Source organism: Atractosteus spatula, chromosome 6 (assembly GCF_055471065.1).
Source record: "Atractosteus spatula isolate fAtrSpa1 chromosome 6, fAtrSpa1.hap1, whole genome shotgun sequence".
In the NCBI taxonomy this organism is placed as follows: domain Eukaryota; kingdom Metazoa; phylum Chordata; class Actinopteri; order Semionotiformes; family Lepisosteidae; genus Atractosteus; species Atractosteus spatula.
In genome coordinates, this window is record NC_142711.1 from 59,539,357 (window position 1) to 59,563,981 (window position 24,625).

A 24,625-nucleotide genomic window follows, 5' to 3' on the forward strand; every position below is an offset into this window, starting at 1 on the left:
TGTTACAATTATGGTTAACAGTGTCTGAGCTGGCCACTATTAGCAATTTTCTGAACTGTCAGAAAATAAAAAAGTTACATTTTTCTTCATTCTCTTTTTGATTAAAGGACGAGGCTGTTTTCTGAGAATGCATCTCTGTTTCTGACATTTAACCTGCTTACCATCTTACAGGTTTTTCGATTGTCCTTTTAGGTTGCGGTGCCTGGTGAAGCAGTTAGAGAGAGGAGAGGCATCGGTCGTTGACCTAAAGAAGAACTTGGAGTATGCAGCTTCTGTGCTGGAGTCTGTGTATATCGAGGAAACCAGGTATGTCCATTCAAACAGATGCAGCCGGTGTCTGAAATGGAAGGGAACCGACATTCAAAACTGTTGCTTATTCATGTAGGTTCTCGTGATGAGAGTTCATGAAGCTCTCTGAAACATGCAAGGATCTTTGGACAATACTGTAGCATGTACTGTCATGGTCACTGTTAACACAATTAAATGCTTTACTTATTTTCAAATGGACTTTTTCATGCCAGCCCCAATGCAGTGTCTGGTGTAATGTGAAAATTTGTCCTTATACAGTAGCACTTTCTCCTTGTCTTTCTCTTATCGGCCTCTTATAAAAGTACTGCACTTAAATGTCTTATTAAGACACTCTGTATAAACAACCTTTCTGCAGGCAGTGAGTCACCCAGGCTAATGTGATTTAGAGCACTTGTATTAAGGAAATAATCTAATAAATAAAAGGTCTCACCTTGTCTTTAAGCAGCTGGAATGCAGAAAATGTCACTGTCCCAACACACAGCATTTCTATGACAAAGAATGTGCCAAAATCATTTTCGTAGGGCAGCAAATACTTTAAGGTAAAGGTTAAATTAGTGACCATGTGATTAGTTCACATGAATGTAAATACTGTAAATTGATCATATTCTGAAATAATACATCATGCTAATGTCTGAAATTTATTAAGTAAAGTTTCTAAATCATTGGTGTCTCGATTTTATTTCTGTTAAAAGACCAGAATGTCTAAAATTGTGAAGTAGAAAGCAAGAATGGAATCACAAACACAAATGTGTAGCATTGCCACCATACTAATCAATTCCAAATCAGTGGAATCACTTTGAGTGTGCAGGAGGATGTGAAATAATATAAAGCAATGCAGTTGATTACAAGAGCAATTCCTAAACACAAAGGGTTGAACCTTAATTTACAGGCATTTTTTTGTACTTTCTTTATAAGCATTGACAATTAGGTCTTGTTTTTTTTATTCCACGTCATCATAATTTCCTGTACTGTGCCACATTTAACACTTTCAGTTTAACAGTGCATACAGTATTATACTATAAAATCACAAACTGCCACAGAAGTAAAAAGAGCAAAAATGAAGTGTGCTTTCTTGCCTCCCCGTATTTATTCTCCCTCTTTTCCTCTCCTTATCGCTGATGAAGATGATTGTTTTGTAATTTACATAACCATGGAAAAACAAAATAGCAGACTAAGAGAAAGAAAAAAACTGAATTGTGTGGCTGCTGTACAAGAAAATCTACTTCCTTTTTACCTTAAAATTGCATTATGGAGCACTTAAGTAATGAACAGTTGTATTATCGGCACAAATAATAAGACGCTATACCTTATACTGTATGTGCATTTTATTGAACAGTTTTAGAATTAGGGTTATGGGTCATGTCTTTTGGTTAGGATTGAAATAATACAGTACTCAGTTGTACTTTTCTGCATAGTTCCTGTGCTCAACTCAAAGAGAAGCAATGGCTTACTCTTCTTTTGCTAATGCCTCAAAGTATTTAATAGACTTTTAAAATTTCTGGGAAACATTACATTTAATTTTTTCCCCCAAACATGAAACTGACGATCACCATATTTCTCGTCAGCCCTACTTCCAACCCCAACTCTTAACTTTTGAGAACAACGGCCATCAACCAGTAACCTGCCATCCAAATGTACTGTATACCATCTTAGTATCCTTGATATTTTCTTCTAGACGCCTTGTGGACACAGAAGATGAGCTCAGCGACATCCAGTCAGACTCGGTGCCCTCAGAGGTGCGGGACTGGCTGGCCTCCACCTTCACGAGACAGATGGGGATGATGCTCAAAAGAACAGAGGAGAAGCCCAGATTCCGGAGCATTGTTCATGCAGTGCAGGCTGGGATTTTTGTAGAAAGGTAAAAGTATAGGATGCTGTATCTGCAAGAATGCATGTGAAAAACAATATAACAAATGAAGAGTTCTGTAAAGTACTGTACATGGACAATGTACTTACCATCTAGCCATGTTCAATCACTGCCCAACACACTGACTGGTTTTAAAACATACTTTAGTTCAGTAATATGTGTAAATATAACCCACTTTGGTTGCTTAACAATTTCTTAGATGTGCTTTTCCATTATACTATAGCATATCTAAAAGAGTAGATTTCATGTGAAATGTTTTGTTTTAAGAGTACTTCACAATATGCGACATTAACTTTCTTTTCACTATTTTTTTAGTGAATGATATGCATGTTTTTTGGCATGTTGTGTTGTTTCCGTGTTCCTTGTTGAGTGTTTTGAATGCTGCCTTTTAAGTGATCTTTAAAATCTAAAAGAAAACATTTGAGTACAAATGTGGCTAGATAATATGAGCAGTAAGCAAGGAGACAATCTGCCCTAAAGATTTTATTGATGGGAAGGAGATTTCTTTTATTCTTTTTGTGTTGTAAAATATCTACTTTAGCAACAATCATACATAATACATCCCATGAATGAAGATATTAAATCACAAGAAGCGTTGAAAAGTATATTCCGTCCCTGTAACCATTACAAGCAAACTGCTGGCACACAAAATTGAGTTTCCCTCTTTTCCACTAGTGACAACATTCCGACAATATAAAAAATATTCCCTTTTACACTATTAAATATTCATGTTTCTCTCTTTTTTTTAAAAAAAACAGAATGATAGTTTAAAGGTCTCCTCTACTCACTTCCCTTTTTAGGTATAAGTCTGGAAACTGCTATAAAAGAATAAATATTCCAAGAATGAGCCAGGAATTTGAAGAAAATGGCATGTTATTCTCTTGAAAGCCCCAATTACATTACATTATACACATTAGGTGATTACAAGGGAAAATTCACAAGTGGCACATGCTATTTCGATGCACCATCAATTTATCCAGAAATCTTTATTCAAATAAAACAAAATAAATTTAAGTTTCTCCAGAAAAGGCTGTAGAGTAATATACTATTTTGGAATGACATCATGACTAAGAACATCACCTTTTCTTTGGTTTTCTTTTGATATTGTGCCATGAGATTGTTTCTCTCTGTAATCAAACAGACTTGCAAACCTTATGGAAGTAGATTTATTTGCTGCTCTTACAGTATGTGCTACATAGTAACTCCATGACACACACAAATTCAGAGGACTCAGAAGACCCAAAACAATGTTTATTTTGTACAACGTGAGCAAAAAACAGAGAAAATACAATACAAAATACAATATGAAAGTCTAGATCATCCCCAATACATACAGAGAATACAGAATTACTTTAAGAGATCTTTTAAAAAGGCATTGTAAGTGAAACACATGCTGAAATGCTCCTGGATGTATAAAACTACAGTCTTATGGGACTCCTGAGTATCTGAAAGAGTGCAGTTTTCTTTGAGCCTCAGTTATATCTAGTTTAATTTGGCCAAAATTCCCCAAAGCCATGAGTATGCTGCTGAGGCACAATTCGTATTCATCAGCTGGATGTCCCTTGGCAAAATGGGGACGCCTACAATTCTCTGGATACCCTTGGACTTGCAAAGGTGAGGACAAGTTGCTCTTCCAGTCAGCAGTAGCTCTCTTGTAAGACACGGTGGAGCAGGCAATGTCACAAAAAACAAATGTCTTGATGGAGGTGTGCGTTACTGCTCGTCTCCATTCTCCCCGTGCAGCGTGGGAACAGCTGCTGAGAGCTGAGACTAAGAGAAAGCTGAATTCCAAGTGGTGTGGGAACAACACGGATGAAACTTAAGTTCCTTTGGTATCTCTGCTGAAACGATTTTGCTAGCCAAAAGAGTTTAAGTGCTTCCTAAAATGCAGTGCTTTTTTTTTCTCCTCAACAGAATGTATAGACGCACCTCAAACATGGTGGGGCTGAGCTATCCTCCATCAGTGATAGCTGTACTAAAGGTACTAACACAGTCATTTGTATCCTTTATTGACTAATTACAATGGGGTCAACAGAATCAGTTTTGCCGAGCACTCTGTACAGTATCTTGGTCTCCTTATCAGCAGGTCCTTTGAGAAGAAACCCTTCGTTAATGAGAATTTGCCAACAATCAAGGGCTGCACTGAGGCTCTGTAGAGAAGTATTGTCCAGGGCAAAGCTAGTGATACTGCCCTTCTGAAGGGCAGGCATTTAACATTAAAAATGGACTTTATCTTGAAAATAATTCGTTTAAGTTCAATATGTTTAAAATGTCAATTCTTTGTGTGCAAGTTTTAATTTGTTAGATGGTCTATAATTTAAAAATTGCATAAATTCACACACAAGCACATTTGTTTCCATAAAAAAAGGATTTATTTTGAAATAAACAGAGAATGCACATTTCTCCACACAGAGGAAAATCTTTAGCAAGTAATAACATCACTATTACGCTAAGGTATGAATATCCAAAGCTTTGATGAAATGGGCAGTATGAAAATTAATCATTTATCTGTATTTAATTTACACAGATGTAAAATTTGCTTTGAAGGATAGCTGAAGAAGGTGTTGATAACTACACTGACTGTACTGGAAGCTGTAAATAAAGCCATTGGAAGTAAAAAAAATACCTTGATAGTTTTCTCAAAACTGTTGCCAGTTCTCATGTTTTGATTTTGAAGTCCTTTGGTCAGGTCAAAATGGGGAGATGTGGTGTGGTAAGAGGCAGTCTGTGCTTCCAAAGTTTTCAACATACATTCTGTACTGTATATCTTAACTGGCAAATTCAATTTTTGGTAGCTAAAATGTTTAATATTCTGCACAGTGTTTTTTAAAGGTGTTAAGATTTATTCACCATTGTCTGCGATTCTCCTGTCTGTCTTGCAATTTATAACTGATTCACATATGCACAGTTTTTGCTTAAAAATTGACAGCATGGTGCTTTTCGAGCTCTGCCTTTAAAGTTTTACTCTGCCACCAACCTGCTTGTGATTCTAGCCACTGACACACATACAAGATCTATGCATCTTTATTGCTCACTGAAAATGCCTACAGGGAATTGGCAGTCAACTATGACAGAGATTGAAGGCGCGAGCAAACTTCCAATTTAAAGATTTAAATCTTTAATGTGCAGTATTTCAAATGTGCATAGCAGTACGTGTTGGAAAAATAGAACTTAGTTTAAGGAAAAACATAATAAATTACAAACGGCTGAGGCCCTTCACCGTGACATTTTATTTCTCTGCATTATTATTGGAGTTTTCTTTTCTGACTTTACCAAGCAAAATATTTTCACAAAAAAGACATTCCACTACAACAAGGTTTTGGCCTTTGGTTGATTTGGCAGAAATGATTTGAGCTAAGCATCTGTCCTCTGCTGGGACTGAGACTGTGGGGATCAGACATTTAATTTAGTTCCCATTATGTTTGTATGTAAACCTCTTTGAAATCTACAAAAGCTATAAAATAAAACTGAAGGGTATAGAAAGTACAAGAATTAAGTGGCACATCAGACAAGGATGGATGGACACAGATACTCCCACTTTCTTTTCCATAAAGAAGTGCCTCCTGCTCTCAGTTATACAGTAAAAGCACTTCCATTTCGTTTCCATTGTGTCAGCATGCTGTTTCAATGTTTAATCTGAAGACGTCCATTGTGTTGGCTTCATAATTTTTATCATCAGCAACGTTCTAATGAGGGTCATAATATGACGTCGATCAGTTGGCAGTTTCCACAACACAAGTGACTCATAACCCATTTTGTTAACGGTGATTTGTCATGTGTGTGTTTCACCGTATTATTATAAACCTCACTCTTTCATTCGTTCATCTTTCTTCTTCACATTTCTAATCTTCCCAACTCCACATTTCTTCCCAGGACAATGTTCTGAATCATGTTTTGTCCCACTTTTTGCACTGTTTTCGGTTTTTGTCTCAGTTTCCTTAATCTTCTGGTGCAAGGTGCAGCCCTCATTCACCACCAACTCTCATGTTAACTCAAGGTACCAACAGCCCCCCTTCCACTGCCCAGGACCTCCAAAGTTTTGCGTGAGCCCCTCCTGGGCTTGCAGACCTGAATGCAAGAGGAGCTCACATATTTGGCAGATTTAGATATAGACAAGAAGTGAAAATACACTTTTCCAACAGACTATGACCACACAGCAAATGTAATATGTAGCGCATCCATCTTTATTTCATTCACAAACAAAATGTGTTTAATTTAGGAGTTGTATAGTTTTAGCGTAGTGAATAGGTAGCAACAAAACATGTCCAGATGCAAAGTAATGATCCAGGCTACTTATTGCTTTTCTGACATCAAAACATTTTAAAGAAAAAAAAAATGAAAAGATTGTCCTGACAGTTTTTTTTTTCACACACACTTTGATTGATTTTCTTTCTTTTTCTGACATGACACCAAACGTCATGTGGTTTTATTCATGAAAAAAAAGTTAGCCCTATTGAAATGAAGGAAACTGTTCTCTTATTTGAGTTATTTTGATAGAATTCCTGATACCCACATTTCAAAGACTTCTAATGAATGTGAATGTGTTGTCATATGGATTGCACTCAAACCAAACAATAAAATAACCTTTCTTCTCCCCACAGAATGTAGACAAGTGGTCTTTTGACGTTTTTGCACTCAATGATGCAAGTGGAGACCACGGACTGAAATTCATATTTTATGAACTCCTCACAAGATATGATTTAATTAACCGTTTCAAGGTGAGTAGCAGTTCAAATTATCAGTGTGTACACAATGCTGTATGTGCTTACCATTTACTTGAAAATTTACTTAAGGAAGTTCAATTCTGATGTGAAACACTCTTAAATAGAGGGTTGACAAGTTTGGCTAATGCAGTTTTCATTTTTTTAAGATAAAAAATATATTATAAAAAATTCCAAAGCTTTAATTCACACAGTGAATATAAGTACATGTACTGTATGTTTCTTCTTACTTAAGTTCTTAAGAGTGCAGCAAAAATATACTGAGAAGCATTAGAAATACAGCAAATGTTATCGGTTCCTGCATTTATTTGATGGGTTTTGATGCCTCCTGGTAGATATATATTTTTGGTTTTCTATTGGTGGACTATTAATTCTAGTCTTTTTTGTGCATTTATGGTTGCAGATTCCCATTTCTGCTCTGGTGTCTTTTGTTGAAGCCCTGGAAGTTGGATACAGTAAACATAAAAACCCATATCACAATCTCATGCATGCAGCAGATGTTACACAGACTGTCCATTACCTCTTGCTAAAGACTGGGATGGTGGTAAGTATTACAGAGTGATAATGAACACATGTTGTATGTGTTTTGCAGTTTTTAAAAGCATTTACAAGATGACTAGGGTCACACACACAATAATTTGCATGCTATGATAATGTAATAAAATGCGGCAGAATAAGGATATCCTTTACAACATTTTAACAGAGCGTTAATAAATTAATAAAGTAGGAACTGACCTCTTTTCACAATTACTGTATGTGTTCATAAACAAGTCCCATTGCTTTCATGTTTCAACATTTTGCTATTGGGCACTCATGTTTTAATATTTTGTTGCATGTTTTTTTCTTTTTAGTTATTTGTAGAATATGAAGATTAAGTGTTACTAATATAACATAATTATAACTTATTAATTTAGTTTTAGAAAAGCATAAAAACGTTCAGAGTGTTAACCAGTGTCTTGCTTCTCTCTGAAGCAACTGGGTCTTTATGAGCTTGTGTATTTTCTTCCACTCAGACCGACTTTAAGCAAACAAAATGCCTTTTGTGTTATGAAAACAATCCAAAGTATTCTCTATTGGCTTGAAATTAGAAAATTACGAAGGACTTTTCCAGAGAACACTGCATGTGTGATTTCTGCAAGGATTCCCAAGAATTCTCAATATCATGTTGGAGGACATGCCTGCCACAGGTCAGCCTGTCAGCGGATGGCATCACTGATCTGTGCATCTTTGTTTTACTGTCAGTCACACAAATGCTTATAGCACTGCTCGAACAGCCCTATATTTCAATTGAAAAACCTCAATTACGACCTTAACATTAAGTGTTCAAGCACAATGCATATGTTTTTATTCAATTTTGCAAGGCAAAAACTAACATTTTAGCAGAAAGGAAAAGGTTTCTTAAGAGAAACTTTACTGTACAAAACTATTCTGTGGAGTTATTCCAAGGGGAAAAACAGCTATGGATGACAGGAGAAAAAAAACAACACAATTTTTGTTTTCCAATTGAAGAGAACTGGGTCAAGAAGCATTACCTTATGAATTTAAAGTTGGGTTTTGAACCTACTATCCGTTTCAACCAATTTCCAGAGGGTAACGGTCCAATGAAATGAGCACTGTGGAGCCGCAAGCTCAAAGCAATCAGTCAGATGGGGCACAGATTGAAGTGTGATGCTCTTCACAGGACCTATCTCTTTTTTTATCATTCATCGGTACTTCTTTTCTATCACCAGTGTTGATAGATTCTGATGGCAGATGGCTTTGAACAGGCAGCCTTTGATAACAGTGGTCAGTTTAATGTGGGAATGTACTATCCCAGTGTTTTGATACTCGTACCTTTTCTGGACTTATTTATTTCCTTATAGACCGATGCTAATAGCACATTTCTGTGCTTGCAGGGACCATATCAGATTGTGTGATACATACTGTACCTGCTCTTTATATTCAAATAAGTACTAAGCAGACCAAGTACGAAAGCCCACTGAAAAAAATATCCCATCTTATTTATTTTCCTTTTGTCCTACTGAAGAAAATACAATATAACCATTCCAGTTAATATTCCAATTAGCTTTCCTCTTTATGTACAGTAGATCCTGGTTTGGTTAAAACTGGCTTATTCTATTCCTTGTTCAATACTGTTCAATTGCTTTTTGTCTCAATGTTGAAAACGCACAATGAATTACCAGCTACCACTGAGCCTGATCTGAAAAGGTTCATTGATATTTTAACTGCATTTGGCCTATTTCTGTTTGGATACACTGAAAAGGCTGTGTAATTCAGGTTTAATTTACGACTCAAACGATACATACTGTAGTCCTTATAAATGTGAGAAGTGTGCCACAGTAGAGGAAAAATATCAGTCATAGAAGAAAAGGCATCCGGAATACTGAAAACCTCAGACACCAGACACACCAAGTGTCTTGTTACAGAATCCATTTGACAGCAAAAGGCATAATCTGTCAGAAAATTTACAAAATCTTTACAGACTTTGTTTTAGCATATACAGACAAATAGCAATCTAATAGCTAATAAAGTCAGCTGTTGCAGCAATATGGATATCTGTCACTATGAGGGAAAAAAAAACATGGGACACTGCAAAAGATGCGAAGACTGGAAAACATAAGGAAAAATAAAAACAAGTTGTTGTTGTTTGAACAATATAAGCAAACACGTGTGGCTGCTTACTTCTCTTCCACAGAGCTGTCAAACTATTATTTGCTTGAGTGGAACACAAACAATTTAAACTAAAGGTAAATAAAGAGTGCACTTATGATAATATGCTTCTATTGTTTGTATGTTCCTACAGTACATAATGCGTGGTTTATCACATAATGCAACTCTTTTTATCACCCAGGGTATAATTGTAACTTCAAAAGGAGACATTTTACTCAAAGATGTGACCAAAGTATTTTTATTATTTTCAATGTCTTACAGTTTTGATAACAGGATTCTCAAGTTACAGTACAGTACATGCAGAATTTTAGGTCACAGCAAGCCAGCTATGTACAAACTGTATAACCGGTTATGTGCAATGACTTGTTTTTTTCTTTTTGTTTGGTATTTCCCTATCTTTTTACATTAATGTCTGTGCAAAGGTTGTTTCTCCCTTCAAATCATTCTTTTCCTCCATTCTGCTGTGTAATTCCAAAATCAATTGCATCTGATGTACAGTAAGCATACCGTAGTCTAAAAGCTTTTGAGGTTTTTCAAATGGATGCACTGTACTGACTGTTCTTTTAAAGTGTCACCTGCTGCTTTTCTTAAAAATCCTTAATCTTCTGTCATATTTTTCTTCTGTCCTCTATCAATGGTTTGGATGTGACTTTTATTTCTTTTTGCGCTGTTACAGCTGTTATTCTTATCCGCCCCCAGCTAGGCATATCCGCCTAAGCGTGTATATTTGCTTTCAACGCTACATTTTTCATTACAAAAATCAACTTTTTAAATAGTTTCTCAAAATACTGCAAACACAATCGATCTCCAATATCCTCCAAACACGACCACTAAGTTTATCTTCACTGTAGTGAAATTATTTTCCAATAAACAAACAAATGAATAGTGTAATGCTGACAATAGCACTTAGGACAGAAGTTACACAACGGTTGAATAATATATTTTTATCAGCAAAAGCAAAACATAAACATAACATACTATACATAATAAAATACAGGACAGCCTGGGGATCTCAGAACTGCGTTTTGTACCGACATAAAGCAAATGAACCTTTTTCACCGTTATTTATTCAGTTTAGAAAAGTGGGAAGATACTGTATATCATTAATTTATTGGTTCTCCAGCAAAATACAAACGCAAAAGCAAAAATTCGCTAAAATACATAAAGAATGAATTACCTTGAGAAAGTGCGTTAATTTTACTATTTCAGCATGAAAACTCACGAGTTTATAAATACAAACTATTCTACAACAAAGATGGCTGCTGGAACCCTATACTGTACTTTCAAATCGTCCGGCTCTAGAAAAAAAGCTCACCTGAATGGCTAAAATAGCTATAATTCAGCGAGTTCTGACCGTCCAGAGACAGCGTGTTTGCATAGTTTTTTTAATTTTATTTTACTAAACCTGTTTTTAAAGAGTGCTGTATAATCCAATAAATACCAGAAAAGTGCAAAAAAGTTTTTTAAAAGTTTAAAAACGCTTTTTCTAAACCTCTAGAGCTAGCAGTATTGAAATACTACAGTAAAATGCCTTTTTCATTATTTTTTATTATTTATTTGACATTTTTTGGAAGGCTAGGAAATCCTGTCCCTCAAACAATCATGCAGATTTTTTTATATACTTGTTCAATCACTTTCAAACTTTTTTCCATAGTTTCAAAACCCCAACCAGGTCTGTAGTGTGAGTAGTTGCCAAGATAATTTGAGATATTAAAAGGTACACCCATTCCAAGAGGGTATTGACCTTGACTTCCATTTTGGAGGAGGGGATGGATAAGATTAATTAAACTCTAAAATATTTTAGAAATGTAACAGATTTATCTGTTTTATTATAGCTCATAATTTCTTTGTTTCTTACGTATAACATATAATGTGTGGTAAAAAATATATACAGTAGTTGTGAGTTCTTGTGTGCAAAGTTAGTGCACATCATAGAAAGGTAAAAGATGAGAGGTAAAAAGATGTGATCTGTTCTGTTTGGAACAGAGGAGACAGAAGAAATTGATACCTCTTGAGAGGTATTAATATAGTTTACCTACAAAATATTAATTAACAGTTGTAGGAAATTAAGAAGAAATGCATTTAGGACTGAAAAAGGTGGTGGTTTCTTTCAACGTGGAAATCAAAGTTTTGCCTTCAATCTGGGATTGCCTTCATTAACAGTGGATTTTAGCCATGGTAGATGGTAGGGTCCATGTACTGTATACAATAGTGTCACAGACACCAGAAGAAGTGCCTGATCTGGCAGGTCCTTTATACATTTAAGGAAGGAATATCCCTGTGGTCTATATGCAACATTTCACACAGACTGTACAATGGTGAACTCATGTCTGATTTCTGGAAAATGTTAGACAGAACATGTATTAATCTAGTACACAGGAAGTATCTTACTGGAAAGCATGACAGCATGCAAATTATTAGGGCTGCCACCTGTCCACACAAGTCTGAGAAATCTTCAGACAAAACAGGTATTAATATTGCCCCACTATAAACTGAAAGTTGTCAGTGTATTATTATACACTGACATTTCAAGACCTTTGTTGATTTGATAAAGATGCTGCATGACCAAGAATTACAATGATGTAGCACTCTTTCATAAAACACAGAAATTTAATTTCTCTGTAAGATTTTAAACTCATGACTAATTTTTCCACAATTCTTTTGTGCTTGCAGTTTCTCATCATTTATTTTTGCTGTTCATCTTGAGAATACTGTATATCACCCTGATTTTGCTCAGACTCTCCCTCTTCACATAAATAATACTGATGAGCTGATCACTCACTGTGATCAGTACCAGGAGTAATTGCTACTTGCTTGATTGAGGTGGTACTGTTGAAATTGGGATAGAGATGCCTTATTAATTAAAAGAACAATACCAAAATTAAGGATTAAAATTAAGGACCACTGACATTTCAAAAGGACTATGGTATTAGTATAGTGCTTTTGGGTAATTAAGCAATACCTGAAAGGGGAGACTCCAGATAATTTACACAAGAACTACTATTATCAGCTCCCAAACTTATTTTACTGCTTAGAACACTTAAATAAATGAATGATATAACTAGAAAATGTATATTAACCATCTTCGAAGAACACATGACAAATAACTTACAAACAAGAACAAGAAGTACACATGTACCCTACCATCTACAAGTACACATACACAGATAACATGTATTTTAACATTGAAAGCAATAATGTGAAACGTGGATCTGTTCAATTCTAGTAAAACACCTCCAGTAGTCTATGTGGCTGGCTAGAAAATGTGGCTTGTCTACCGTTCACTAGTTACATGAATCTGATACTCAAAACCAAATGAAATAACATGTTAAAAGTGTCTAAATTAGCACAGCCGCAACAGAAAGATCCACTAGAGGCAATCTGTGGCTCATGTTTGAATGTGCTGATTAAAAAACTAAATGTTGTGTTGCACACTGAGGGGGTGTGACCTCGGAGCTCTAGGCAGTCGCCCACTTCACCTGAGTCAAGGGCTGGCCTTGTTTTGTACTGTACATTGTGTTAATCTATTCTGTTCTATAGATTTTGCATGAGTTGCATTTCTTATTTGCCACAGCTATTCAGTTTTTGCCATTGACAAACATTTTGGGCGTTGCTAAATGGCTTATGGGCCAAAGGAATTTTAAGAATGGCTGTGCTCGAACCTGTGTTTTAGTGAATTTTGGCAGTCAAACATCTTCACTTCAGGGGGCAATGTAAGAGCTGTCTTTTTATTCTTCCGGCAAATTGGTGAAAGCAGAGCAGTGAACAAGACAGCGAGAGCTGTAGCAGGAGCTTAAAGGAGATTAAACTCATTGCAAAATTTAACAAACAAACAGCTGGTGGATCTGGAATCATCCAGGGTTACTCGGTCATGACCAACTAATGTAAAATATGGGCTGCTATGAGGAAAACAGGTTTCTGAGAAGAGATTTATGTTTCCATGTAAGCAGCAAGCGTCATCTAAAATTCATGGTTAGAGGTTTGTTTTGAGTTTGCAAAAATACAGACTTTCTCTGCCATGCTATTACTAAATGTGTTGATTCAAATGAATACTTACTGCTGAATTGGAGAGCTTCAGGTGTTTGTAGGAGGATTGTGCTATGAGTGAAGTAGTTGAGAGTGGTCATTTTTTTTAAAATGAACATCTGCTAGAAAGGATTTCATTTATAATGGCAGTGTATGTTGATGCATTCATTCAGGCTTTACGCAATCTTCAGAATTTAAAAACAAGACTTTATAGTATACAAGCACTGGGATGCTATACATTTTAGAAAGATATGGATGCCTTTTTAACTATCTGAGCTGTTGTATACTGATGGAAGGAAATGAAGATCATTTATAGGATGAATCAAATAAAACATTTTTACACTTTATTTTGCCCTTAAACAATTAAAATCAGGGATGTAATTCTACGATTATATCTATGTTTAAATTCCCATCCAGAATTCCAAATGTCTCAAAATGGTTTGCTGGTAGGTTCTGCCTAGTAATTATACATATATTAATGATATTCAGTTTGAGCATACTCATTCATTAAGAATTACTTCACACTCTAGAAAAGGAAGACTGGAGTGCATCTTCTTCATTTGTTATTAAAATCTGTCTCCTTCAGCTTGTGTAGAGATGATAAGAATGGATGATACTCAGTACAACATGCTGCATGTCTCTCTTTACTCACTGCTGCGTCTAACTGCAATATGCTGCATGCCTCTCTTTACTCACTGCTGTGTCTAACTGCAACATGCTGCATGCCTCTCTTTACTCACTGCTGCGTCTAACTGCAACATGCTGCATGCCTCTCTTTACTCACTGCTGTGTCTAACTGCAGCATGCTGCATGCCTCTCTTTACTCACTGCTGTGTCTAACTGCAACATGCTGCATGTCTCTCTTTACTCACTGCTGCGTCTAACTGCAACATGCTGCATGTCTTTCTTTACTCACTGCTGCGTCTAACTGCAACATGCTGCATGTCTCTCTTTACTCACTGCTGCGTCTAACTGCAACATGCTGCATGTCTTTCTTTACTCACTGCTGCGTCTAATTGCAACATGCTGCATGTCTCTCTTTACTCACTGCTGCGTCTAACTGCAACATGCTGCATGTCTTTCTTTACTCACTGCTGCGTCTAACTGCAACATGCTGCATGTCTCTCTTTACTCACTGCTGCGTCTAACTGCAACATGCTGCATGTCTTTCTTTACTCACTGCTGCGTCTAACTGCAACATGCTGCATGCCTCTCTTTACTCACTGCAGTGTGTCTAACTGCAACATGCTGCATGCCTCTCTTTACTCACTGCAGTGTGTCTAACTGCAACATGCTGCATGCCTTTCTTTACTCACTGCTGTGTCTAACTGCAACATGCTGCATGCCTCTCTTTACTCACTGCTGCGTCTAACTGCAACACACTGCATGTCTCTTTACTCACTGCTGTGTCTAACTGCAACATGCTGCATGTCTCTTTACTCACTGCTGTATCTAACTGCAACATGCTGCATGTCTCTTTACTCACTGCTGTGTCTAACTGCAACATGCTGCATGCCTCTCTTTACTCACTGCTGTGTTTAACATACCAGTATGCCGCAATATGCCTCACATCACATGTTTCACTACTGCATGTTTCACCGCAACGTTCTGCATGGCTCAGTCTTCTTACTTTTGCATGTCTCAGCGCAATATCTTGAGCAGAGCGCTTTACTCACATCTGCAAGGTTCAATTAACTAGTTGGTATCCATTCGTCTTTTGAATGTGAATGTCCGGTCACTTTACACTTAAAGTGATTAGTCTGCTCATTTTACACATCATATAATTTTATTTTTTTTGTGTTTGTAGTAGCCTTTCCACCTTTATCTTTAAACATGTGAAAAGCATCATAGTAAGTTCAATTTCTCAATGAATGCTATAGGACAGTGCAAATATAAACACGAGCTAAATGTGTAATTTATACACAGATTATTCTTCAGTATATCCAGAATCTTGATGTTGAGCTTTTTTTATATGTATTTTCTAAGTGTGCACCATTTTCAAACTGTAGTGGTTTACATACATATTTATAGGTTTCTGAGTTGTAAATAGGGTGTACGGTGTTTATCATTTATCATTTGTGTCTCCTCTGGAAATGGACTAATGGTTTTCTAACACACACATGGGCCAAATCATTTATCCCCATGAATCAGTAGAATATAATTCTTACTGTGTGCTGTAAGGCAGACCTTAAAGTTTCAATTACTCAAATCTGAAAGGTTAGCCTCTCGAGACCTAGCCATGGAATAATGGAAGACCTCAAAATGTAGAATCCTTCCCCTAAGCTGATAAAAGGCAGAGTTCAGTCCACTGAATCCTGTAGAACTGATGTTTTGTTATTTTTTATATAAAGAAAATATCACAATGCAGAAAACATAGGTCAAAGACCTTCCTTTGAAGACAGTATACAGTATAAGCATGTTTATATTTAGAATCATATTTAATCTTTCAAAAAGGCTGTTTTTGCTATTTATTACATCAGGATTTCTGCTAGTGATGTTTACTAATATAATTATTGGCCTCTTCTAGTTTAATTCCATTTACTCAATTTTCTTGTGAAGAAGGTAGTTGGAAAGCATCACTTTGCTTCTCTGTATTGTTTGTAGAACTTTTAATGCCTCTTGGTTTGATGGAAACTAATTTATAGAGACAATGAACTGTGGATTATGTGTGTGGGTCCTTCATCAAATCTTCAGAGCTTTCTCCTTTCAGTGCAGTGTCTTAAAAACATGTTCCATTGTCACAAAATTAGAAATGGTGTGAACAGATTTGATTTTTAAAAGAAACTGTAAAAGAATGATGGTGCCAGGACAGTCTTTATTACTATATACAGTACAGACAGGGTGACAGGATTCTAGCAGGAAGTCAAATGGACAGATGGAATATTCTCTATCGGGTGGAAAATATGCCTTCTAGTTTTGGACAACACATACAGTAAGAGTGCATAATTATTGCACATTTATACAACAACAAGGCCATCTGTTTCTGAGGAAGAATAACTAGATCAGGTAGATTAGGAAACAAATCCTTTTAGAAACCACATAGGAAATTCTAAAAGATAGAAAACAAAAACAAGACTGGGTAAACACCTGGCAGATGGCATTTAATGTAGACAAATGAGTTGTGTTATTTGCAAGTAGCAGAAACATACACTATATAATAAAGAACCCTGCTCCAAGAAGCTCCTTCTGAACATGACTTATTTATTTATGTTGAGACATCATTTTCATCTTCTAAAATCTATACTGTATAATGAAAGAAGAAGCGACAAAAACACAAATGAATGTCAGGATTTATAGTTGGAAGAGTAGAACTGACATTAAGGAATGTTATTTTAACATTATAGAATTAAAAGCAAGATTTCAGTACCAACTGGAAAATTGTTTACAGTTTTGGTTATCACATTGCAAAAACCATACTGTATACAACAGCTTTGGAATTAGTCCAAAGAGGAAGAAACTAGGTTTTTGTTGGAAAATAAAATATACAGTAGATCAAAAGCACAGATACTGTCTTAGCTAGTAATTACACAGTATAACCACAGTACAATGCATATAATTGTAATGTTGTAATTTTTTTCTAAAATAACTAAAATTCTTACACTGGTTCTAAAATAATTGTATAGGTTCTAAGTAGATTGTAAATTAATGCATGACTAGAACAAATACTCCTTTGTGATCTGAGCTATGTCATTGAAAGCACTGCAGATCTATACCCATTGGGCTAAAGTGATTGAAAAATTACCTAGATGTGGAGTTTGAATGTGTCATCTAAAGTACAGATATTGATTTACATCAACATCAGCAATTTATAACTGATATTTATATGCATCTGACATACTTTGTGTATAAATTAAGGGTAAAAATGTCTTTTTTACAATCTTGTTTGAATCTGTGGCATTGCGAGACTGAGTGATTACAGTGATTAATTAAACATTTCTGTGTATACGTAAATATAGGCACCCTCCCCCCTTCCCCATTGCAAAGATTTAAGTGTGTTTTTAAGTTGTTTCTGTTTCATTGTATGCTTTGTAGATGACTTCACTTTTTAAAGACTATATTTTCTGTATTAGTTTTGCATAAAACAGATGGTTGTGTCTTGTAGAACATCAAGACATTTGCTAAGCTGACAAAATTAATAAAGAAAAGTTAAAAAGCTGCAATCCTTGGTCCTTCAATACAAAAGTAGGTTGATTCCAACAAATACATTAACATTCGATCTCTAGCTGTCTATATTATAATATATTAATCTTATAACAACATCACAGTTTAAAATACTGCGGTTGCTGTGAAATAATTGGGCAGATGATTTTAACCAATTACAGTTTCATTTCTACATTTATACAGCTGAGAGTTGTACTGTGGCAAACCATATGTAATACCCTGCTCAAGACTTGCCAGAGGAATTCATTCACTGACAGTCGGTTTAAGTTTGCTGACTGTGCTTCTGGAGCTCTTTATAACCAGCAGACGGAAGAGGTGCAGGGCGCAGGTCTCGCTCACAGAGACGCCTCAATACCTGCAGAGAGGCCGAAGGGATGCCTGAAAGCCAGAGCTGGGCTTGTACTGCCACAGCGGGGAAGCTGGCACTGTAAGGCGAGACCTTAAAACTTCAGTACGTGGTGCGTTGATCAGGTTTCTTCTTATGCAGCACTGGCTGACGGAGCTGGAGATCTTTGCTATGATTTTCGCAGCTGCCATCCACGACTACGAACACACAGGGACCACGAATAACTTTCACATCCAAACCAGGTAATGACTCGTGACAAGTCTGTCTCTTGTTTCATTTTGTTGGCGAACGTTTCCCTGTAAGTTAAATTCATGAGGAATATGGAAAATCCTGTGACGCCCTGAACACAAAAGTGCTTTTCATATTCAGATCTTACGACTATAGCTGAAAATATAATTATTTTAAGAAATACACATTGTAAATTCTTAGCATTTTAGTATTTAAGATTCAAATAAGACTAGGCAATCCTGAGAACCATTAATTAAAAATAAAAAATAAATAAAAATATTACAAAAAATGAAACGGAGCATTAAGTTGCACAGTTCAGACAGAATGATTCTATTTTATCTGCTGTCAGCAGATATCTTAAATATGTTGTATTTCATGAAGAAGCTTGGTCTCCAGCTTACATTGCATGTAATTTGTTTCAGAAAACATTATTTCAATTGAAATGCAGTCTGCTATAAATCAAGTCAAATAGAGGCAAAGTTGCTGGAAGACTAAGTAATCCTAACCCAAAAAGCTATATGTAAATGTTTCATAGGATCAGTGTTTATCACTAGAAAAGCCAGCTACTATTAGAATCTGAAAAATGTCACTGATTAGGTCTGTAAAGCAGTGGTGTTCAACTCATATAGTATGCTTGAGGGCTAATATTCAGTCACTTCTATCATTCTCATTTCATCAAACAGGGACATGGTTGTATTTGCTCTTCTTAGCAATTAATTAATTTATTCAGTGAGGTAAAAAATATAATATTTTTTCATCCAAACAAGAAATTTGAAAACAATGCACTGCCATGCATGATATCAGATTGGCAAGTTATTTTTGCTCAGACAAGACAAATATAATTTGCATTACTAATGCACCCTTGCTGTTTCTATTTGTAGGTCAGACACGGCTATTCTATATAATGACAGATCTGTGCTTGAAAGCCATCATGTTAGTGCAGCTTATCGCCTCCTACAGGATGACGATGAAATGAACATCTTGTACAACTTGTCAAAGGATGACTGGAGGTAAGCGTGCAACAGTTGGCAGTAGAGGCTTCTGGGAATTCATTTGCATGGCTTTCAAACTGTTTTCCAGAGCTTGTACACAGATATTTCCTTTGCTAGTTTGTGAGATATAACATACGGTCTATGTGCTCAGAAATTCTAGAAGAATAAAAGCAATTGCAGCTGTAAGACAAATTACAGAGAAGACGGATCTTTTCTTTAAAGGTATTTTGTGACATTCTAGAAGTCCAGTTACATTTTTGGTTTTATCATGGATATCTTTTATATCACTTAGGAAACCATAAAAATATAAATCAATCAATCAAACAACATAAAGGATACATAAATTAAGCTGCACTTTGTTTATCCTCTGTGAGCTTTCAAGACTAAGTGATTGTAGTGATTAATTCAACATGTTGGCCTCCATTCCAACAACCTCATGGTGAGACTTAGCTGATTGAATACAGAGAGAACAATTTCAAGTCTCTGTGGTATTTCCAGGTATTCCAGATTCCCGTGGTTTAACAGCCAATGTACCAATATTTTAAGTTTTCGTCTTTTTCCGCACTGTTATTCTATTAAGTTGTGTGGCACGTTAAAGTGTTTTAACCGGGATGCGTCTTCATAAAATGCAATTAAACAGGTCTCGCTAAGATCTGCAAAACTGATGTTCCCGTAAATCTGAGTAACATCTACTGTAAGAAACTTAGAAAATGGATATTATGCTTTTATTGTTTTTTTTTCAAACAACAGGGAACTGCGAGCTCTTGTAGTAGAGATGGTCCTAGCTACAGACATGTCCTGTCATTTTCAACAAATAAAGGCAATGAAAAACTCCTTACAGCAACCAGAAGGGTGAGTCACTGAGTACAGCTTTTACTCATTTGGAATATTTTAGTAACCTTGCCTAACCTTTGGTCACCTCATGAACAATATTGCAATTGCATTGTTTCCTCTTATTTTTTTATACAATAAATAACCCATAACAGCCAATAATATCAACAAGAAAAGACTTTTAAACTTGATTGCACATTGCACATGGCTGTGTGTCATTTATACTGTACAGTATATGATACCCTCTGCTTGTTAATATTTTTTTTAATATATTGCACTGAACCACAATTTATGCATTTGCAAGTGACTTTGATTATGACTCCATAATTTTAGGGTACATTACAGTGCAGTATTCCCTATTGTTCTGTTCAATTCATACTGTAAGTGTTTGTCAAAATGTCTAGCCCTGTAAAATTAACTTTATTGAAGAGGGAAAATATTATGCACTAAGATTCTGAGTTTCAAACCCATTCATTTTTTATAGAATTAAACTAATCATTGCTGATACTCATTCATAGCCCCTTACTGCTCGTATGGATGCCATAAAAAAGAAAGTGGGTAATTTTTACATGAAAGAAGACGGCTGCTAGCAGAATCATTATATAGTTTCGAAATGTATTTGCAAAACATGTCCTGTATTCTGTAAACAACAGTGTGATCCCCCTCACGGTCAGAGTGTAAGAACATGAGTAAGAAACACCAATGATGCTCATATTGGTTTTCCCAATTGTTTCTGACAGTTTGGAGTCAATTGCGACACAGATCAAATAAACTGTATGTACAGTATGTATGTTTTTGTAATAATAATCTTGATTAAATATATTTGCATATAGATCAGGACTACATGATGGCAAAAAGGCTAGCACTGCTTCTTCCAAGCTCCAGCAACAGAACCATTAAACCTGTTAATTCAGCCAAGGCAGAGCCTTCTAAACTAAAACCAACTCCCAGAACATGCTGGTACAGGCACAGTATCCAGGTTTATGACTTAATGTTTGTGCAAAAATGATCATTTGCAGATTTGCATATACCCTCTCATATACACAATAACCAAGCCTGTGGGCAACTCGTTTTGCTAGGAGCACAGCATAAAGAGTTCAGCAAGATACCTTGCTGGTATTTATTTATCCGTCTTGTTGCAGTGCAGCATGTTTATGAAAGACAGGATGTTCTCAAATTGGGTTTGAGAAATGTGACCTTCCAGACACCTTAATTGCCAGACGACGAAAACCTCCTGTGTAGCAACTGCTGAAGCAGAGAATTTAAAATATGTGGAGCATGTAAAATAAATGAGAAGGAGATGGAAAATAAATTGTTTTGACTAGAACAAGTGGAACGTCCCTTGATTCCAATTCCATACTTTTTGCCACATACCCAAGCTTTCTGTTTGCTTGAATGAGAAAGAAAGACGCAGAAACCTAGCCAGCTGTCAGAGAGCTACAGACACTCACCCTGCGCTCTTGTCCTCAATTCAATGCAATTAGGATTTTTTTACTCATTTGTCTGTTTGGAAACAAGTAATTACCCTGCATTAATTTTGAATATCAATGACATACAGTTGTCTAACAATCAAATCACAAATAATAATAATGAGAATGATAATAAGCTCTAAACAATTCAAAGTGGTAGACAGGCAAAACAACATTTTATCTGAAAATATATGACAAAACTCTGTATGGCTGCAGCCTAAATATCATTAATGCAATTTAAAGCTATTATTTTGATTAGCTTGTAAGGGGCATGGGTTCTGGTGAACAACTGTATATCAGTCTACAATGGTCAAGAATGACCTTAGCAATCACAGTACTATTAAATCATGCAGGTTCAATCTGGTGAAGTTATTTTCAGACATGATGCATGGATTCAGGTTTGTGGAATCAAACGTTGACTAGTAACAGTATTAATTTTAAAATAACAGTGTTATTTTGTTATTAGCCCAATAACTGACCCCTGCTGTTATGCATACTCCTCCAATGATAGGAATAAAACAAAGATGTGTCCCCTTATAAAGCAATGCTTTTCACTATTGTGCAAAATGCAGCACGCTATTAATAAGAAGACTGTAGTGTGAGGTTATCTGAAGACGTAAACACATCAGGTTGCATACAGTAGAACCAAACTTTAATACCATTAGTTATTTTCATGGGCAGCCAAGCCCAAAGAAACAGAGACCCGAAGTGAATGTTTGAACTATCCAGAGTTCAGAGGAGTTCTGGCGTGAATACTTCTCCACTCCCTGCTTTAGGCTCTAGTCTCCCGTGGAGGGCTGGGATGGGACCTTAAGATTATCAGAATCAGCACCAGGGTGTCTCCATTCCAATGGTTGGTGTGGAACCGGCAGCTACTACAGTTATTAATTTACATAATGATCTTTAAGTAAAAGGATCGGACAAAGAGGGATATACTGTACCATTGTAGTACAGAAGACAGAGCAATGAGAAAAAAAAGAACAGACAGCAGTAAAAATAAAAATCACATAAGACGATAGAACCTAACAGGACGTGGTAATGTTAACAAGTCCCAGTGTCAGCTGCAACCGAAAACACCCTCAGAGCAGAAAATTGAAATGACTCGTCCCTGGTCGGTAATCAGTAGTTGCTCCTGGGAGGCGCAGTGTGATTGAGGTACCGGGACTACGTTTTAAATCATAGGGTGGCACAGAGAGCTGCAATAAATTATGAAGATGGACGACTATTGTCTTATTTACAGAGAGTGCCAATCAATAAAATAGAAAAGATCGCTAAGATGAGTGTGATGGGGGGCGCCAGTGATAAATCTCACAGTAGAATGGTATAAGACATTACAGACATAATGGTAGAGGAGCAGATTTAGAGCTCATTCTGTAAAGAACATCACCATACTTTAAAATACTGTAGCATATGCCTGGAGGCCTACCTGTGCATCTGTTTTTTTTTAACACAAGTTTTGCTGTGTTGAAAGAATCTAGATCTAGATATTGATTTGATTCATTTGACATAATACACTCCTCCCAGAGCACAAATGGTTTCAAACTTTTGTAGTCCAAAACTCATAAATTCCCATCAAAATACATGTAGAAGTCTCAGATTTGCTGTGCTCATAACTGGATATAAAAAAGTACTTTTCTGATGTATTTAAATAGCTAATAGCAACTTAGAACTTTAAATTGCCAACTACTGTTTACTGTATTTTACAACAAGTAGAATTTACCAACAAATCTTTTTTTATGTAAGGAGGCATATTATGTGGAGGAATACAATTTGTATGATCTCTATAGTACACAATAAATATGTCACAAACTAATCAATTTCTTACCAAACATTTTTTATCATAGTAGTAAATAAATCTTGGGCTGGCAAAAGACTAAAGAATAAAACTTGTAACTGCAAAAGTAAAATAGTGCGTGCAGTTATCTGGTGATATCAATACCTTGTATTCATAATGCGCATAATCATACTACTTAGGCCTGCGAAATTTATTTTAAGATAGGTATGATGACAGCAGAAATGAGTGAAAAATAAAAATTGAAGAAGAAAGATGTGTCCTGAAAAGGTCAAAGCTTTTAACTTTCAACAAATGTGGCATTTTTACTTGCTCACTGTGTGGTCAATATTGATGTGTTTATGATAATTGGTTAATGCCCGACCAATATTATTATGTATTGAACTGTGCAGAAAAATATCTGGCCCTCATGTGTTGTGTGATAAATCCACTTTTACCATTTAGGAAATTAGGCCCAGTCTGTGGCCTAATTTAACATGCTGTTTAAGACTTTGTACATACTGTAAGCAATGCATGAGTCCTAACATTTGTTGGTAAACTAGTGGAGTCATGGCAAAACTAGTAGAATCTCTTTTATTTCTTGTTAAAACTTGAACATTCTGAACACATTGTAACTTTTTGACAATCCTGCTAAAATGCAAGAGAACAATACACTTAATTAATAAAAAATAATCAGAAGTAAAGAATGCTTGTACCACACCCTCAAAAGCAAACCATTAATGTTAATGATAGAGCATAAAAGAGTGGTAAAATAATGTTTAATATCTTTATTATTTGGTATACAAAGCTTTTCAAAAACATTTATGAAATAAGCCTATCATAAAATGAATGAAAAGGCAACATTGTCCAGGAATCTTCAGATATTCAGAATCTACATGTCTTAAAAAGATGGCAATTAAAATGTATTACATTATGAATATTTTCACTTTTGGAGAATTGTGCTGCAGGTTTTAAATTCAGACAACTTTAAAGCAATGAAATTGCATGGCAGCATCAATTTCAAATGCACTACAACAAATACTGTATATAATCCTGTAATCTGGAATATCCATCATTCCAATTTTAAGAACTTGTATGTATTAAGACATATTTTTCAGGCAATTGTTTTTTTTTATTTCAGTTAGCTAAGATCAGTTAAGTCTTACTAGTCTGTATTTATTTAATCACAATATTAGCTAGGGAATTGCTGATAGTGGCTGAATTATTCCTTTTA

General features: G+C 35.7%; 1 protein-coding gene across 2 annotated transcripts in view; it reads left to right on the forward strand.

The window, feature by feature from the left end:
• LOC148833099 (dual specificity calcium/calmodulin-dependent 3',5'-cyclic nucleotide phosphodiesterase 1C-like) overlaps window positions 1-24,625 on the forward strand; it is a 199,908-nt gene that overhangs the window by 144,903 nt on the left and 30,380 nt on the right. For both annotated transcript variants that reach the window (XM_088919132.1, XM_088919133.1), the window contains 8 exons: window positions 193-306; window positions 1,985-2,167; window positions 4,091-4,157; window positions 6,778-6,894; window positions 7,301-7,441; window positions 18,242-18,342; window positions 19,210-19,338; window positions 20,071-20,172. In XM_088919132.1, the coding sequence (XP_088775258.1) occupies window positions 193-306; window positions 1,985-2,167; window positions 4,091-4,157; window positions 6,778-6,894; window positions 7,301-7,441; window positions 18,242-18,342; window positions 19,210-19,338; window positions 20,071-20,172 (954 nt within the window). The remainder of the gene's footprint in view (window positions 1-192; window positions 307-1,984; window positions 2,168-4,090; window positions 4,158-6,777; window positions 6,895-7,300; window positions 7,442-18,241; window positions 18,343-19,209; window positions 19,339-20,070; window positions 20,173-24,625) is intronic.